This window comes from Branchiostoma floridae, chromosome 19 (genome assembly GCF_000003815.2).
Source record: "Branchiostoma floridae strain S238N-H82 chromosome 19, Bfl_VNyyK, whole genome shotgun sequence".
NCBI classification, from domain to species: Eukaryota; Metazoa; Chordata; class Leptocardii; order Amphioxiformes; family Branchiostomatidae; genus Branchiostoma; species Branchiostoma floridae.
This window is the reverse complement of record NC_049997.1, coordinates 8,634,064-8,653,932: the sequence shown is the minus strand read 5'-3', so window position 1 is coordinate 8,653,932 and position 19,869 is coordinate 8,634,064. Positions and strand designations below refer to the sequence as shown.

The following is a 19,869-nucleotide window of genomic DNA, read 5'->3' as shown; positions in this document are numbered from 1 at the left end:
CCCACAACTATTTTCTTGTGTAGTTTAGTGTCTTTTGTATCATACACTTCGTTCCCGAAAGCTAACCGGCCTAGCCGATCATTACCCAGCAGAATAAGGAGTGTCTTCCTGGCCTTATCATTGCTTGACTAAACGTTACATGGACGTTTAGTCAATGTTATTTGTTGACCTTGACGTTCATCTGTCGTACAGGGATGCACGGCAGGCTAACGGCCGGCCGGAGAACGGTGTGACTGTCGCGCCGACCGACCCCGTCATGGGCACCGACAGCGGAGTGACCGAGGCCGCGGCAGAAAGCGTCACCTCGGCGGGATGGATCCACGACTTCAAGACAGAGTTGCGTCGCTACTGGCCCTACTACGTACGTTCAATCTAATTCATTGACTTACTATATCAGAACGTATTTGCTATCTTCGTATGAAACTTTGTTAGAGTAGAATAATAAGATTCGACTAAACGAAGGGCAGTCGGTATCTAAAACTTCCAAGGAAAATGCAATTTTGTTTAGAATAGAGAATCACTTTTCAGATTATGAAGCAAATGATATTTTCAAATCTAGATTGCCATGCTTACCGACACCATGCTTTGATGAAAGATAGGGGAACCTTAAACCAACGCAGCCTCGCTTTGGTCAGATTTTGCACTCGCATTAGAACAATAAAAAAATGGCGACCGTATTTGGAATAGTAGCAGTAGTAGTTGCAGCACTAAATGACATTTATTGTTCTTATTAATTTATTGTTCTTATTTATTCATTTGTCTGGGATGCCTCTGCAGGAGAACCACGCCGCCCTGCTAGCTCTGATCATCATCTCGGCTGTGATTGAAGTTATCCTGACCGCCGTCATCTCCTGTATCGGGTGTGGAGGGATCTGCTCCGGTTACCATGGACACGAGGTAATCTTTATACTCCCATCATGCATCTTTTTACTCCTATCAAGCACTGTCATCTACTAAGGTGAACATTTGCACATGGTACTAGTATTTAGGCTCCAAGCAGAGGTTCCCACCAAGGATGGGGAGGCTGATCGAAAAAAAACGGAATAAAAGGAAAAGGTCACGATCTTCCCCACAAACCTCTGCTTGGAGAGTACTGGTATTAGCAACCACGAATTCCCACCATGCACCACAAGTATTCAACTTTTCATTCACGAAAAAGACTATAGCATAATCGTCTTTCGGAAGGAACGTGAAATGGGTGGTCCCATGTTCGATAAAGTGCATCGTTGCTCAGATTGGGTACCTAATGGCTGCAATAATACACCAAGGTGAATATTCGCATGGCAGCTTGCGCAGGTAGTTAGGCCCAGCAACTTGGGAGGATGCGCTATGGATTATGGGGAATGTGAAACTTATGAATTGGACGTAAATATAGTCACGTGATGATGAGGTTACTTAATGTCCGCCATATTGGTTGGGAATAAAGTCCCATTTTGAGGCAACAGTTAAATGATGTCATTGATTGATGTTAAACGTGTAATTTATTGTATTACAATTGGTGGATAATAAGTGTTAGTATTGTAAATAGTAGTTATGATTTATTATATTTTATGGAAGATGACTACAGAAAAGTAGTAGTTGTATGCGCTCACTAATGGAGATTTCTTAATAAACAAACAAACAAACAAACAAACAAACATGACATTTCTTTACTCCCCAGGCCCCTGCCATTGTTGTGTACGACGGCACCAAGGCCACGCCCCTCGGACCAGGTCAGAGGGCAGTCCAACAGCCTGATGGTGGCATCAAGGTGGTCCCCCTGACACTAGGTAAACCTGTCGCTAGCGTATGATATCATTATCATGGTGATTTATAGCTCCGTTGATTTGACAACAGTAGAAGCCGCTTAATTGCACACCCCTTTGACAGTGTATTTCGTGCAATTATCCGAATGGTGCAACAAAGCGAAGTTATTAAGCTTGACCGCACCACCAGGGGATTTGGGGATTTTGTGCATTGTCCGGAAGAGTGCGATCATCCGTTGTGCAATTAACTGACTTCTACTGTATTATCCTGTAAAATTCCATTTACATTCAAATTTTCTTTATTCCTTTACACTTTTCTACATGTTGGCATGGTGTTTCTTTCCGGTGTGAGATGCCAGTGTATAAACGTAAGTTGACGTACAATGTGAGCAATCAAATCAATTAGATTAAATGTTAGTTTTTTTTTTTAACATAGTATAAACCATTAGGAGAATGAATATACAGGTAGCTTAGTTACTAGTTACGTAGTTACTAAAAAGACTAACGAGCTCGAAATCGTTTCACTTGAAAGTTCACCCGAATCATTCTCCAATCAGATGTTGGATGAGAAGACTCCTTATGTCTTACCGGTCCATCCGGTAGTACACGCTTATCAAGAAAAAGTCATAATCTTTCCATACAACTTCCGCTTTGAGAATAACTTCCAACTTATCTAGAATTTGGACTTACTTAAACGATTGACTCTGCAACTCAAGTCTTTCTTAAAGAAATTTTGAATCAATCCAAGTCCTTTCTTATCGTATTTACAGTTCAAAAACATGTTCAGAATAGTTTGACCCCATGTCTACATATAACTGATATTTAAGGAAAGATTACAAAAGCTGGCGTTTAATAAACGTTTTTTTGACGTGATGTTCTTTGTTCTCCTACAGAGAGGAAAGAGCCCGAACTGGCGACTGCTTCTGTTTAAGGCTGACTGCTCACAAGAGAGAAATGCTCGAGACGAACGGGTCGAAAACCTGGTAGCTATCGACGTTAAATTTTTGTTGCAAGGACTTTGATGTCCGACGTGAACAATAAAACAATGTGGTATCCGTATCTTCCACACACTTACTCACTTTGGCAATCTTTGCTCAAGGAAAAAAAAGGATCATTCTCCTTCTACAAAACGTGGAAAAAACGTACAGATATTCCCGTTAATTTCAAAAAGCAAATCATGGAAATACTTCGGCGTTACTCTGTATCAAGTTGTATGTAATATTAATCCTTGTTTGGTATTTGATATTTTTTGTAGAATATGTCAATGTGACGCTTTAGTTTTGGAGTGTTTTTATATGACGTGTCTTATGATATACAATACCGCGAGGGATGTCAATTATAACCTTATATGTTGGTTCAGTTCTTTACCAGTAGAATAGTTATCTATGCCGGTGGTATAAGATAGTATCAAAGCTGACCATTGAGTATAGCCGGTCAGTCGACTGACTCCTTTGGCCGACTATTCTAGCTTTAACACTATCTAACACCACTGGTGAATCTGCCTGGAGATTATAGAACAGTTGCTAGCCTGTGTTCAGCTAACGATGCAAACAGTTAGTCTATCTATATGTTGATAAGCTCTAGAGTATTTGTTAGTTAGTTAGCTAGTTAAACAAAATGAATAGATGTCAGTCAACTGGTGCTACTATACCCCTCAGTGATTTAGTTTGTAAGAAACTTAAGAATATCAACATGAGGCGCACAAAAGAAGTCGAAGTGTATGATATTATTTCAGGATTTCTAGCAGCTGTTTTGGGGACAAAACTAGGATTTTAAAGACCTATTGTTGACTTCTTGATTTTGTATGTACAGTGTGTGCCTTCTGCTTTCTTTCCGCACGTGCATCGCTATTCTTTTACCACGAGTGTTCAGATCTCTGCGATTTGAGATATAAAACGAGAGCTCAATAAAAAGTAGTGTCATTAGCTATGTTACTTGTAAACTTAGTCTTATTGACCTTTGACCTGGCAAGTTCTGTAGTGTTTCCGCCATCTTGTTTCTGCCATGGATGCTGAAACGACGCTTGTGAAGTGAAAATTTATAATTTCTGTAGATTTTGATTGTTTTGATTGATTGTAGTGAGTGTATCGTAGATGTAGGGAGACAGATGTACAGAAATTTGAAAGTGTGATGTTGATCTAACCTAAAAATGAAATAAACGTCTCCGACTGTTTTCTTGTCCGACTGGATGGTTATGAAAGAGAGAGAGAGAGAGAGAGAGAGAGAGAGAGAGAGAGAGAGAGAGAGAGAGAGAGAGAGAGAGAGCAACTTTATTGCACGACAATTGTACATGGTACAATGTATGGCAACGACTACTACACAAAGTACCCCTCTGTGTGGTCGAAGGTTATGAACAAGCTTTAGCATTCTTGTTATATCCCTTTTAGACAGATGTTTTATTTCATGATCAGTTGGGTAGTCTGACAGGGAATTTCTGAACAAAGTTTATGTTCAAAGCCATACAGCCTTATTGAAGGTTTCATATTTTGGGTCAGAATAATTCAAGGGATTTGACTATTATAAGGACATTTCATTACAACATATTACCGCCTAAAAACACAGACCGGTAGGCTACCCCTCTGTGAATTAGTAGCCTCTTCCTATGCCCCGGACTGTCATGTCTGCTCAAATGCAAACTCTACATAATCTCAAAGCAGATCCTACAATGGCATAAAAAAGTACCAAACTGGCCAAGGAGTGTAGTCAGCCAAGAGGTGTCCATTTGCCATGTAGCCCTGGTAGCCAAACACACTCCTAGGCCGGCTTCACTCCTCTGCCAGATTTTGATACTATCTTATGCTACCGTATGATCTGCTTGGAGATTAAACTCTACATCCTGGCACTTCGACAGCTCTTCTCCATGTACTCGTACATCCGGAGGCAACAATTCTACTCTACAAAATAAATTTATCATCAGTTATGTTCAAAGGCAGTGAAGGGCAACGGTCGTTCAAGATATGGACATGTTCAGTCTTTAGTGGGATTTTTAATGTAAAGGCACATATTCTATATACAGTAGAAGCCGCTTAATTGCACGGTCTATTTGCCAGTGAATTTCGTGCAATTATCCGACTGGTGCAATATTGCGAAGTTATCTAGCTAGACCACACTGGTTTTGGATGTGGAGATTCCGTGCATTTAATAGAAGTGTGCGTTAATCCGTTGTGCAATTAACTGGCTTCTACTGTAATATATGTTGTGTGTTGCCACCTTGTCAGTTCGGGCATGTAAACTGCTACATCCGCACAGTGTTGGGTTATCACGGGAAGCACGCTGCCCGCATGATGGGTAATATCCGCTCCCTGCCATTAAATGTTTCCTATCTCTACTTGTTTTTCACTTTTGGAAGCTTTAACTCCAAGCAGATGTTAAGCTGGAAAGGCGTCATCATGCCGGGAAACTTTACGATTTCCCATCCTTATATCTGCTTTGAGGTTTGGACCCGCCATGTGATCTATTGAAAACTGGGGGATACATTCAAGCATAGGTTGAGCCCCGGGGAAGTACGTAGCTATAGTATACGGGAAGCGAGCCATTAAAAATCCCGGCCAGTACTATACTATCCCCGCGACCTAACATCTGCTTAGGGAATATTCTGGGGATAGTCATTCTTGTGACATACAAAGTTTTAATAGGCCAGAGGCCTTGCTACCGAAGACTCACGGAAAAGTCTGCCTTGAATGCCTTGTTGGTGATTGGTTCTCTGCCTAATCTCCGTGAGATTTACCGGTGTTGGACACTGCTTTGGCTCTTACGATATTGTCTTATGATGCCATCGGCAAACCTGCATGAAGACCATTGAAAACTCTGCAAAAACCGAACGATGATGACAAATGTCGGACAGTGCCGCACTAAAATCTGGCAACTGTGGAGATTCACAACAAGAAAAGTAGGGACGTTCGTTTCTACAAAACGCATAACACTACAGGATATTGTTGCACTATGTGCTAGAGCTCTCAAATCAGGACATAAACGAAAGATAATCACTCTTTTTTTAGTACGTGCAGAGCATGAACTTCAGAACCCATGTACTCATAACTTCGAATGTTATCATGACATAACAAAACCTCCTTTGCTAAATTAGAAAGTTATTAATAACTAGGCTCCAACATGCCCCACTTGGGGTTCAAAAGTCTATGTTTCCCCAGTGGTGTTCCCCTCAGAAGAAATGTAACATTCTTCTGAAGGCACAGCATGTTTCTCGTAATTTCTTCTGATAGACGAATTCCAGTCTTTCTACAGACATAATATGGTGATAATGGGGGACAACGACGCCATGTCAAAAACATCGTTCTCGTCGTCTATCCCAAACCCTACTCTAGACTCTAGGAATAACTCTCCCCTGTCAAAAAATGCCATCCTCTGTAAGACGTGATACAAAATACCATAATCACAATATTTGATAGGCGCCATTATCAACGACACATTATGATAATTCATGTTGACATTGAAATTGTGCAGATCGCGCTCGTTGATATGAAGGTATGTTCATACCCTTGCGCCAGTGGGGCGGCGTCCTTGGCTTGTAGTGACCCCAGTATTGTGCCCTGTGGGACGCCCTGCCCTCTCTCAGGACCTACATTGAAGGACAGTAATTCTCCACAATCGGTTCGTCAATCCTTCAGGTCATAAGAATTGAATATTTCAAACTTCGTACAGGACTGTAGAAATCCAAAGTTTGTTAAATTGTTTGCTAATATAATATATAATGGCCTATCGTATTTTAAAAGCACTGTTTCAGACAGGAGTCGAAATCATTCATGACTATTGCAGTCGCCACGGTGGTAACATCTTAATCCAGGGCTAGCAATGCGATCCCTTGACATACTGTAAAGGCATTTAAGTTCGCGGGATTTTATTTCGCGGAAGTGGGAAAAAGGACTTTTCGCGATGGTTTTAAGTTCGCGGTAGCACCATGCACTGTAGTCTCTTACTGCCATGGAAAAATACTCGCGGTGGTTTTAAATTCGCGGTGAAGGGGCCACCGCGAAAACAGCGAAAATTAAACCACCGCGAAAGTTTCTGCATTTACTGTAGCTCCCCTCAACAGGTGTTTTTTCTTTCCGACAGGCTTCCCGGATTGTTTTCAACCGAAGGTCAAATTGAACCTCAAATTATATTTATTCATCCATGTATTCATTGCATGAATCTATTCATTGATTCCAACACTTGAACCTCATCATTCATTTACATGGCAATAAGTTAACTATCACGATAAGTTTAAAACTGCTTACGGGCAATTTCAAAGACCACAACACACACGTAGGCTGTTTGCAAAGATTATGAATACATAGAGAGATTGCTGAAACAAATTGAGAAGAGTATTTGCAAAGGCATCAAAACATGGAGCCAAATATGCAATGTTAGTCATCATAAGTCACCATCATAACAAATTATGATTAGAAACTTACGTAATAAAGCATTGAACTTGACCGACATTTGTGTGTGTAGTATTTGTTTTCAGATCACACTTCGTTGACTCACTGGATGTGTAACAAGACCAAACTCTAACTTTGCGTATTCAAAAATCCCGAAGTGAAGAGTCACAGCTTTGAAGTATGACGAACTTGACTTATCCAAAGTTCAGCACCGTCCTCATCATCACTGTAACATGTCATTTGATACCAAACTATTTCTGCGATGCAAAATGGTTTGCCTTCGACCTTTGGTGACTGATTTTAATGGTCTATGTTATGAATTACATAAATGTTTCTTGGTTGAATCACTCGAGAATGGAAGTTTAGTCACTAAAGAGTGGGCGTGGCACAGCGGGCGTTGACGGTCCAAAGGGGTGTGTGAAGAACATGCTTTTGTTTTTCCTCATAAACACAAGTCTCAAAACTTCAAAATCAACAAAACGTGAACTAATTCGTTTGTATATTGCATTTTCACGCTGTACAAATGTGCTTCCAGGAAGAAGCGTTTTGTTTACAATCCGGTGTATCATGAAACCTCCTATCACAGCCTCGTGTTTGAGGTCTACAGGGGGCGTGTCAGGTTCTGTCCGGAGGGGCCCGCCGCATTCCTCCAGTCACTGCCCCCGGGCTCGGCTTGTAGAGGCTAACAATGCGGTTTCCGCCGCTTCCTTCCGACACAGACGTCACTTTTATACTGGGATGGGGGAGAATCGTTTGCGGTTTGTTAGTGATGATACACATGTACTGCTATAACGCGAACGCCCCTTATGATCCACGCCCCTCGCATAATTCTCAACTTTTTTGGATACAGTTGATTTGAAATTGTTTACTCACAGACAAGTAAACAACAACATTCTATATAAAATCTATACCACTTTCAAACCAAAGGGTTATTGTACGAGTGTTGTATATATAGCTAGCTATACAGAACGTAACACAAGCGAGGTATTTTGCAAGAATTAAAACTTATATTTTCTTGATAATATTTGTTTTTGCAAATGTTATAATTAGTAGGAAATAATGTAAGGCCTGTAAAAATGCTTAATAGCTGTAGAAACTCAGGTCCTTATGCTTCTCGTGTTTATAACTTTATATATACTGTATATACATAGGTAAGAAGTGACGCAAAAAAAAATACCCGATTTAAAAGAAAATAATCTAAGGAAACAAGAAATGTGAGCCTGTGATATTGTACATTAAGGTGTATATTTTGCTCTTATCAATGTTTGTCAAATTTTGGAATCAGAATCTTCCTCCTGGATATACCTTTCCTTGCAAGATTTCTATACAGAAAAGGCTGGGATACAAGTCTCCAGGGTAGAGGATAGAAAGTTTGCCACCTCTTGCACGGATTCATGCAAGGTCCATTTGGCGAATCTCAGCTATTTTTTCCGGCCACCAGAGGAATGTGATTTGCGCTGACCCGAATCTGTTACCGAATGTTGATCCAGATAAGCCTGTGGCGTTGACCCCACGCTGACCTACCCATCCATGACCTTTGGCCTTTGTCAGCTGTGCTCTTCAGGGGTCAAGTGGTGGCCAAACAAACACCAGGGGCTGGTGCATTAATTACAATTTAGGGGTGGTCTGTCACTGCCAAACATTCCCAGGAATAGAGTGGAGAGCAGAAAGTCAACAGGATAGAACGACCAATCCAAGTTTACAGATAGATGGATAGAAAGAGAAAAAGAAAGAATGGGGACAAATAAAGAAATGAAAGTGAAGTACAAGAAAGAAAGAAGAACAGAGGAACAAGGACACAGAAGGAAAGGAAAGAGAGATTGGTGAAAAGATCAGAGAACTAAGATAAACGTTTTTGCCACGCGTCCCAGAGAACATATTGGGTGGTGGGTCAATTACATATTGAAAATCCATAGACCGCGAGCCTTTTTACTAATTAAACGTGCGTGTGGAAAGTGGGTATTATCGTATATGCTCCATATACCGTCCATTGCCAATATTCATAGAACAGTCGTAACGTAAAATCTATATAAGATGTCAGAAGAACTCCCCCATGTCTTGGCCACTGCGAGCGGTGTTTGTGTAACCCCCATGGTGGCCCTCGCTGATGACAGTTGCAGTTGTGACCAGTCCCAGCCGCGCCCCGCGCTACAAGCCGCCGCCATTCGTCACCCCATTGGTCACCCAGCAGCAGTCTACAAAAACCAACGGTCCCGAGTTCGATTCCCATCGAGCTGCCGCGCTGCCAAGACCTCTAGGTGAGTCCTCCCTCCCCTGTTCCACTTTTCGGACATGTTTACCGTCTCGTCATAAAGATGACAACCCGTGATCTATATATGCTCGGCGAGAGCTATATTATATCTAGACGTGGATATATGGGATGCAACTAGATCTGTTCGGACGGTGAGACTGCCACTCCCACCCGCGGTTCTCCTGGATGCCCGGCGTGCCTCCAGATCGGCATGTTGGGATCGTTTTTCCCTCCCATCCTTATTCAATTCCTGCGCCGCCCAGAGAAAACCAAAACAGGTCGTCATTTCCCATTCTCTCTGGGTAAAAGAATCGATAAAACTCGTGCGGACAACGCCAGTGCCTCTTCGCTAGGTTGTTTGAAACTTCGCTATCACTGACGGCTTGCTAGGTGTAGTTGTGTGCAACTTTCTGGTGGAGGACGCGTACAGTTCAACGCTTTGTAAGAGTGTTGTGAATCTAAATAATCGCTTCGTGTTTAGTGCTACACTGTGCCTACTGAATCTAGAGATTTAAAGCAGACGGGCTGATAGTAGCACACACAGTGGAAGGTTTTACGATGTTTCCGGCCGTGTGGACTTCTAGTTTTCCCGCTAACCGTCCCGCGTGTTTCCCCAGCCGTCTGGGTCACGCTTTCTCGACACTGGTGTGACATACTCCCAACAATTACGTATTTACAGAGCAAAGGAGAAACCAAAATAGTCCCTCGTGCGATGTACACTTGTCTTTAGTAGTCCAATCCTGGAGAAGACAGTGCGAGAGAACTTGTAGTATTTCTTAGCGGAAGTTCTTGGGGGATGTGATTCTTTGGTTTGGGCGGGGTCGCTTCTGGAAATTATCAACAAGGCGGGAGCGGGGCGATGTATTTTGGCTGTCACTCTGGTTTCAATCATGTTATCTCCCCCAGAGATCTAGGCATGATTTACGCCAAATACCTCCCTGCCTATCCCTTACCACTACTCTTACACAATTAGGAATGATTCTTTTAATGATCTCTTTACGGTTCATCTTTCTGTTACAAGTATAGCAGCGTGGCCTTGAGGTCTTAACCCTCTTGAGACTTTGTTTATGATTCACACCTAACGGCGTCTTATGTCCTTAAAAGTTTTGCTACAGTTTATTTTTTAGTCTGTTTGCATTCAAAGTTTTCTTTTTTTAAGAATTTCAAATCTCTACCGCTAACAGAGACAATCAGTTTGCGGATGATCGCAGGGTTTGGATTTATCCAGGCTCCATTCGGGTTTTGTTTGGATTATTTAGGATTACTACAATGCAATGCGGCTGTTGTTGGCGGTTCCGAAATCTTGTTGTTCCCTAAATCTTTCAATCATTTTTCAGTGAGGCTAATTTCACATTTTCAAACCGGGACCCAGCCGGACTGTTTGAGAAAAAAGTACACAAATACAAAAATACACAAATAATGCCCACGACCATTCTCTTTACGTCTTGTGTAGTTTTGTGTCTTTTACATCAAACTTATTGTTCCCTAAAGCTGCCCGGCCGGGCCCCGGTTTGAAAATGTGACAGATGTATATATATAATATACGTTAGAAATAAGAATAAGTTCAACCAACGGTTTGGAAATTTGGAAATGGAGAGAGTTCGCGCTACAAAATGGCGGACGGACAGGCGAGTTTGCCGCGCTGCTCTTGAGAACCCCTCGGAAGGCCACGCGGGTCATACGAGCCGCGCATTCCTGGCCTGTTTCCCGGCGATGGGCGGCCCACTTTCCCACGTCACACTGCCACACGGGGTCCTTTTAATCTCCAAGCAGATGTGATGGATTCTTCCTTCGTTCATTCAATCGGACAAGGAAAAAAAATCCCACTTTCTCACGTCACACTGCCACAACGGAAAAACTCCAACCGGCCCTTTTAATCTCCAAGCATATATGTTGGATTCTTCCTCCGTTTATTCAATCTGACATGGAAAAAAAATCCCACTTTCTCACGTCACACTGCCACACTGGAAAAACTCCAACCGGCCCTTGTAATCTCCAAGCAGATATGTTGGATTCTTCCTTCGTTCATACGGACATGGAAAAAGTAACGAGAAACACTAACAAATATAGCCTGGATGTCAGTTTGTGAAGGGCAGGTGGACCTCATCGGGCTTAAACTCCCCGGGTCGCTAATAGCAGATCGGGCGGATCTGACTGTCTTGGGCCACCGAATAAACTGTCCTAGCTGCCCGATCCTGGCTGGCTCCCAGGGTAGCCTAGGGACTACACAGGTCATCTAACTTGCCATAGGGAAGCAGCCTTGCATCGAGGCAACTTTGTCCTATATTATGTAGAAGTAAACTAGTATATGGAAATACTGCTACACTACTGTTTGGAAGTAAATAGAGATTAGACTCATCCATTTACCTACATGATTCTGAATTCAACGCAGACGATCTTATTTTGCAATCATATTTTGATGGCTCTGGTTTTGACACCCTTTCCCTAGTCGGTTGGTTTTGTAGAAAGCGGGAAAAATTGGGACAGTCTGCAAACAATTAAGGTATTACGCAATAAGCAAAGACACTTAAATATTCAAGGCTTTCTTTGTTTGGAGCCTGCTGCGAGGCTACCCACGCCATGTTCCGTCTGTTTGTAATAGGGAGGAGGGGCAGTCTGACTCTGAAGAATGTAATTTTAATCGCTAGTCTGTACTCCTGTACTTGCTATTTTCACAACCTTTCTTTCGTCGCTCGTCTCATCGTAAAGGTTTCAACTTTGACATTGTGTGCAAACAAGATGATTTGCTATGATAAAGGTGTAGTTTGTAACCAGTCTAAAAAATGTTGTACTTGAATTGATATCAATCGGATATGCTGTCCGATTGTGAATATGATTTACAAGATCTAATTATAGTTCTCATAATTATTATCTAACCAATTTTTTTCTTCGCGTTTTCAAAGATAATATTCGGATTATAATGTCTGGTAGTTCTCATTAAGTAATGAATATGATAATTGAAGACCACACAGCTCCGATGCAAATTGATATCACCATGGGGCAGTCGGTATTTCTGCTCTCTGTAAAAGCATCTGGCCGCAGTTTATCTCCATATCTAAAACAAATATAGCTTTGAGCCTCCGTGGCGATTTCCCTTGTTTGGGAAACATTATCATCTTTGAACGTAACCTCGAGCCCGTCCTCTCAAAAATTCCGTCCGCTGCCTCATGAACTCTTAGGTCTCAATTTGTATTCGATTCTTTTCCTGCAGATCGTTTGTTTATTAAGTCATCAGAGGACAGGCATAGTGTAATTTGTGTCTTATTTTCGTTTCTTTCCACGTATCGTTTGATTATTACGTCATCAGTGGACGGACACTGACACTCGACAACTGTGAGCTTTTTCTCACTGTGGCTTCGCCTCTTTTCCCTCAGATCGTTTGATTATCACGCCATCAGTGGATGAAAACTGACACGACAACTCTGAACTTTTCTCTCACTGTGTCTTCGATTCTTTTCCCTCAGATCGTTTGATTATTACGTCATCGGAAGACGAGCGCAGTGACACTCGAACGGAAGTTCTGTGAAGAACCAAGATGGCCATGATGTACAGTCCGAGAGCGGCGTGGTTTGTGGGGATTCTCCTGGTGATTCTCGGGTTCGTGAGCTTCATCACGGGAATCGTGGGACTGGGTGCGTGTCACGGGCAGTGCGCGCCGCTGGTGGCTCTGACGGGCGCGCCCATATGGAGCGGTATCGTGGTGAGTACAGCCCCTTTTTCACACACAAATGTCACCATGGCGACTCTCTCGTTTTACCATTTACATGCTGTGTTCCCCAAGTCCTAAACCCTAGGACCTCACCTTACCTCACTGGTCCCCAAGCCCTAAGACCACTTTTGACAAATCTTTAATAAAAGTTTATTTTGTAAGTTATGGAGCGGTATCGTGGTGAGTACAGCCCCCTTTCACACACAGTTGTTACCATGGCGACTCTCTCGTTTTACAATTTACCATGCATGTACAATTTACATGCTGTGTTCTCCATGTCCTAAGCCATAGGACCACTTTTGTCAAATCTTTAAAAGTTTTTTTTTTTTTTTGTAAGTTACGGAGCGGTATCGTAGTGAGTACAGACCCTTTTTCACACACAGTTGTTACCATAGCGACTCTCTAATGAAACCATTACGTGCTGTGTTCCCCTACTCTCCAAGCAGAGGTTAGGGCTTTCTATTAAATTGTACCGTTTTGTCTCGGCATCAACAAAACAGTACAGAATTAGAATATATAGATAGCCCGACAAAAACGCCTAAAAAAGTCGAAAAACAGCCGTAGCCTAACCTCTGCTTGAAGAGTAGTGTTCCCCAGGGCTCTATCCTAGTACCACTTTTGTCAAATCTGTAAAAACTGGTGGACTTGGTTTGTAAATTTTATAGAAAGAAAAATGATACAAAACTGTTGTTCCTTATTGATTGCAAATTGTCTGATATCTAGTAGTAGTAGTACGGAGTTGTGTTTCTATTATCTATAAAAATGTCATATTTCTACAGCTGCTAATGAACTTTCGTTGCACAAACATGCTTAATGATTTGGCCGCGTGTCGCTGCTTGTAACAACATCTCTGTACAAATACAATTCTAACGCCTGTGCAGAAATGTCGTTTCATGTTTCACTACGAATGTTGTAACACTAACGAACTGGTACTTGTGCAACTTGTATCAAATCTATTCTTTATTTTTTTGTTATTTAGAAGCGTACTATGTCAGTTTACCCAACAAGGCGCCCCTGATAATATCTATGCGCATAGAATGTGGCTTTGAATTAGTCTCAAATGTTAACTTGACATTGACGTAGAATTAGTAACTGAAACGTCCGACGTTTAATTTGTCTATTTTACTTGCAACGTTATTTCTTATTGAAAAAACAACAACTTCTTTTTAGGTTCAGTTCAGGTAAGGTGAAAAAGTCACCTATACTATAGTCTTTATCCAGACACAACACTACACCGGTCAGAACATGCCCAAATGCTTCACAGGCTTAAAATGCCGACGTAATAGCTACACATATCATAAAACGGTGCGAGAAACTCCATGTACACAAACACTGTACACGTAGGGCGACACTTTAGCCAGCTGCAACTCTACCGTCGTTTGCTAGTAAACAAGAGAAAAGTTAGCGCGAGATTCGCGTCAGTCTGCGTGTAACACAAACCCAGAAGGACTTGGACATGCAGAATTTATCGACCCTTCGTTCTTTTGGTCCCTAATTCTTTATTTGGCGTTGCATTCGGCGTTCACCCCTAGTGTTGGCCCAGTTCCAAACAGACAGATATCTGAGAGTTTTGTGATGGTTTGATAGATCATTCTGTGTCGATAGCATTTGTAGGTTACTATAGAGGGATAAATATGGGGATAGCAAGTGTTTCATTTTGATTAAAATGTCGCATTCGGCAGTTCTAAGATAAAGAACAATTTGTCCTGAAAACTTGCGACGTAGTCGGCTACATATGTACAACATTTATGATCGGCAAGATCGATCTGAATTTGGATCTGTGCCCGAGACGAATTAGGTGATATTCTGTCCATAGGCTGGAAAGAAACCGAGTCCGTTTTTTGTTGTTGTTGCTTTTTCTACAAGTTGTCTGTGACTTGTATGGTTTTTGTATTGGTATTTTTGTTCCTCAGTTTCTTGGTATACTCCCGATTGAGGTTTTATACTACTGTTTTATGTACTACTGTTAATATGTTTGGACCCAATAGCTGTATATTTTTGAATGGATCTTATAGACCACTTCGGATTATTGATGTCAATGTCAAAGGCATAAATGTCGTTAGAATCGAACATGACGTAATTGAAGCGCCGTTTCCCGCCTTATTGGAGACGTTTTACGACATAAACATTTACGACAGCTCCGCCTTCTCGTCCCCAGAGCAATTTGTTATTGATTTGAGACGTTCCCAGGCGGAGCGTTCGGTGTTTGGTTGACCCCTGGTGTCTGTACAGACAAGGGACAATTCAGTTATTACCCTCTAATGCTTCAGCAAGAAAGAGTGTCGTTATGAGCAAGGGTTTGTTGCAACTAAAACGTCATACAAGTCCGACCCTTCGTAAGATATCTCCAGAATTGAAATAGATTTACAATCAAATTTCGAGTCAAAAGCTTCCCATATTGATAAGTGCTACCGCCCCCCCCTCAAACGTTTTTACTCCAAGCAGAGGTTTGGGGGTAAGTACTAGTAGTGTCCGCGATTTCTCACGTCACATGCCCCCCACCCCAACCCCCTCGACCATGACCTCTGCATGAAGAATATGTCACATACACAACTGTATTTCCTGCCCCTTACATACACTACATCGCTGGCAAGGGTACCGCCTTGTGACCCCCGTCGGCATACCCTGTCCTCAGCCCCAAGAAATGTTGCGGATTTTCACGTTTTGCTGGTAACTCGACACCGCATATCCATAACCTAATATTGTAGTCTGACCGCCACAAGCTACTGAGAGCCCGAACGTGTCACTGTGGGAAATGTCAAAAATGGCAAGCAGTTCACACGCCACCAACAGTTTTTCTTGTCGCAGGTAACGACTTGATTTTAAAAAAAATTCAAAAACCTAATTTTTAACGATCAGGTTAGCTGTGCGCCTGTTTGCAGTAGATAACCCGAAGTTAACACAGCTTCAAATCAGGTATTTTATTCCTTGCAGGTGTGGTTTTACTGTTTTCAAAACTTTGCCAAGAAGTCTAACTAAGACTAAAAATCTAGCTAAGATTTTTTGCTAGAGGGTTTCTTTTTGGTAAGAGGGTCTGCATGGGGAGTTCCGACAACGATTTACGCTGAATTTAAAAGAACCCCCTACGTATTACGCTAAATCAAGGAAGGCAATTACGCTAAATTTGGTCGCCTCGCTACGAATTACGTAGATAAGATGGTTTTCCCTACGAATTACGGGAAATAAAATTGGCTGCCTACGCCTTGGTGGCTTTCTTGGATACTGCAACCGAACGCTGATATCTGTTCTGCAGTAATATAGTTTTGTTTTGTGAATTGTTTTCGTTTCGTACGTACTAAATAACCGCTGCTATGTACTAAATAAGGAGGAGGACCAACATGTGTTACGAATTCCAAGTCAATCAATCATTGGATCAATCTCATGTCACCAAGGTGTACTCAACTGTCGATCATTTCGAAATAAGGGCTAAAGAGGGAAGGAATGGCATTTAAATTATCTTGATAATTTGACACCATCTTCTAGTTGATTGATTCAGTTAACTCTAAACGAACGGTCGTACGCGTATTTTTGTTTTGTATTTTTGTGTACTTCGAAGTTGTACATTGTATAATCTATAATTCACAGCATTGCTACGGCGAAATTTGAAAATCACCCCCCCCCCCGCCCCCCCCCCCCCAAAAAAAAATCTCACAAAATTGAGGTAAGGTGCTTTATTGTTAGAAAATGGATCTGAAATGAAGTCTTGAACGGAAGTTGTATTAGGGATCAAGTACACTACTAGTTTATCAATCAGTTTAGAAAGCTAGGTCGTGAATGGTCGGCCATATTGTTTCAGACGACATTTTGGTGTGAAACTGAAAGAAAAGTATGTCAGCTGACCAGCTTCAATGACAGATCGGTCATCTGAAACAACCGAGTCTGAACAACCTTTGGTGAAATCGTTAATAGAATCAACAGCAGTCAAAACAACATCCAGTTACTTTGTCATTATATCTTCGTGAGAACGAAAAGACGGCTTGTTAGCAAGTTATTGCTCCGTACCAATTGTAGATTTTTCAAATGCATTTGAGTTACACAGTTTACTCAATGCTTTTTTAGTTATAAACTCGAGCAAAATACATTTATCTCGCTTTTTGTTGAATACCAAGGAGGAAGAAAATGGAAAGTGTAAAGAGATGTTCTGAACGGGAGAAAATTATGACGCAAGAGGATTTAATACTTTCTGTTGTTTGATTTGTTGTTGGCCCTGTAAAGAAAATAATAGCCTGCATTAGAATCCAAATCGAACTTGACAAACAAGCCTGTCTCCCCGTCCTCACGCGAGACATAACGAGGCAGCCCGAGATTTAACGAGATAACCAGCTAGAATAATCTTGTTAGGGTGGTCTCAATTTGGAAGAATGACGTACTAGAACTTCACTAGAATGCTTAATCGACACAAGCACAAGCCTCGAGTAATCCAACCAACTACTTTTCGATTTTACAAATGAATAGGACTGGGAAATCATGGTTTGAATACTGAGTTGTGCATACGGTATAGATCGATGAATACTACGCCCTAAAACTTTTATTACTTTTTGGAATCATTGTACTATTTGTATATCTTAATTGACCTAACACATGTATATTACCGTTTCCATTGAGAGAAGAAGCAAACAGTTGAAGTCTTGGATATCAATCTAATCTTCTCTCTTCCATAGGTCTACTTAGCCTCTACCATGCTTCATAGGCCACTGGAAAAATAGTAAAAATTGGCCAAATAAGACTGAAAACACGCCAGAAAAGTTAGATGGCCGAAGAATACAGTTTACCAACACCCCTAGGCCAATTAACTCCTACTACTAGTACTAGGCTTTTATTCCTAACTTGACCCAATAAACCAAACAAACAAACAAACCCCCTTATTCGGCCAGGCGGGAGTCTGGTAGAAACTATGGTATACTCCTGATGTAGAGATGTATTTATAAGTCCCCTTCGTGACTCTAGGTTTTACGGACTGCCTGTTTATCTCATCAACCGGCAGGAACCAGGAAAGACGTGTAACCTCGGGGGTCTTGGGTTGACGTTAATAGAGTCCCGGGACTTCATCGTGCTTTGTCATTCAGTCTTGTGACTTGCCTTACGTCACAGTTTTTCTCAAAGGAGTTACCGTAACATTTTATAGATCAAGTATATCGAAAATGAAGTCCTAGAAATAAAGTGTTTTGGTTCTAGAATGGTTTACTTTAGCATGTTTCTCAGCTTAATAGATGAAATGTCAAGTACAACATATTTATTTTGCAACTAATGCTCGAAGGCTAATTACAGGGGAAACAAATCGAAACACATACGATGGCGTAAATCGGTTAAAATGTAATAACAATTTTCATATTGCGCCAGATAACGATTAAGATTGGATTCTAAATTGACAAGGAAACTACTGCATTCCAAATTGTTCAAAGTGTAGATGCAGTTTTGATGCGGTGTCAATAGTTGCAGACCAAGCATACTGAAGCAAGACAACTAGTGTACAACGATATACGTTTGTGTGGAAAACAGTCTCTCTGTTGTGGGGAGTGTATGGTACTGTTAGAAGGATCCTAATGCAGTTCTGAAGTCTGGATTCAATTAGCTGCCGTGACCTTGCGGTTCACATTACATATTAGGCACCCAAGGTCGTTTCAGGGGTTGGAGTTGGGCTGGAATTTTTCTTGGCACGACAAACACTCGTTTGAAGAAGCCCAAGTGGATACTTTTGTTATGAGTTCTTGTGATGGGGTCCTGGCATTCACATGTTGCCCACAACGAATAGTCAATAATGTTGCCCACAACGAATAGTCAATAACAGTCGCACGACTATATAAGTGTTGTCTGTTTGAAGGCTTAACCAGGCCTTCCTACGGAGGTACGGGGATTGTAGAATTCGACAAAAAAATCGGGAAATTGGCCAGAAGAGTCAGTCCACCCTTGGGTCCATGTTTCTCCTCCGGTTGCGCGGCCGACCATCTCCCCTGCTTAGGTAGCAAAACTCCCCACAGTCCCCTGAAACGTTTTCTCCCAATAGTAGCCAGCGTATTCAATCTGGCAGAGACTTTGAAAACATAGTTTTACCCCGCAAACGTCCGCGGACGTGACATACTACCAATTTGGCTAGGTGATTCCAAAGGATTTCAAAAGTGCCTGTTGGTGTAACCGCAGTAGTAAAAAAATATCGTAATGGAAAAGGAAGAAATATATAGTAAACGTCATGTATATGTAAAAACGCTAAAGTTTTAGATTACTTTTCAAAAAGCAGATGTTATTATTGTTAGGCCTTTGCAACATGCAAGCTGTTTCTAGTGTGTACAAATCGTTTAGAAGACTTGGACTGCAGTTTGCGCTTGACTTAATTGTTGTGTGTTACTTACAGGTGATCATCGCTGGTGTCTTTGCTGTGGCTTCAGCACGGAGACCCGAGAATGGCTGTCTGGTGAGGCAAAACAACTTTTTTTTTCAAACATTTTGCTTTCTTTAAACTCCTTTTTATTTAATTTGATGCAGATAGTGACTACTATTTTCGTTGTTAGTTGGTAGACATAGAAAACTGACATAGTCTTGCAAACCCAGGAGAGATAAAACGAGAATTGCGTACGAGAAGCACAGCGGGCGTAGTGAGTGTTTTTAGTCCATCAAAGAACTGTTTGTTACAAAGAAACCGATTGTAAGGCCGGGCGTTTTTCTAATTATTAGATGAACTCATTGGGTTAGTACAAAAGGGAAGCTAGCCTGAGGGGCTTCCGATTAGCTGTTGCTGATTAAGTTGGAACTAGATGACATCTACATTTCATGATGGGAAGTGGCAGCTAC

At 41.6% G+C, this 19,869-nt stretch overlaps 1 protein-coding gene across 2 annotated transcripts in view; it reads left to right on the top strand.

The window, feature by feature from the left end:
* LOC118406559 (uncharacterized protein KIAA0754-like) overlaps positions 1-19,869 on the top strand; it is a 29,546-nt gene that overhangs the window by 2,961 nt on the left and 6,716 nt on the right. Inside the window, exons 4-7 of one of the 2 annotated variants that reach the window (XM_035806656.1) lie at positions 193-361; positions 778-897; positions 1,661-1,769; positions 2,639-3,926. In XM_035806656.1, coding sequence (XP_035662549.1) covers positions 193-361; positions 778-897; positions 1,661-1,769; positions 2,639-2,676 — 436 coding nt within the window. In that variant the 3' untranslated portion in view covers positions 2,677-3,926. Of the gene's footprint in view, positions 1-192; positions 362-777; positions 898-1,660; positions 1,770-2,638; positions 3,927-19,869 lie in introns of those variants that run through there. The other variant, XM_035806655.1, reaches the window with a different exon arrangement.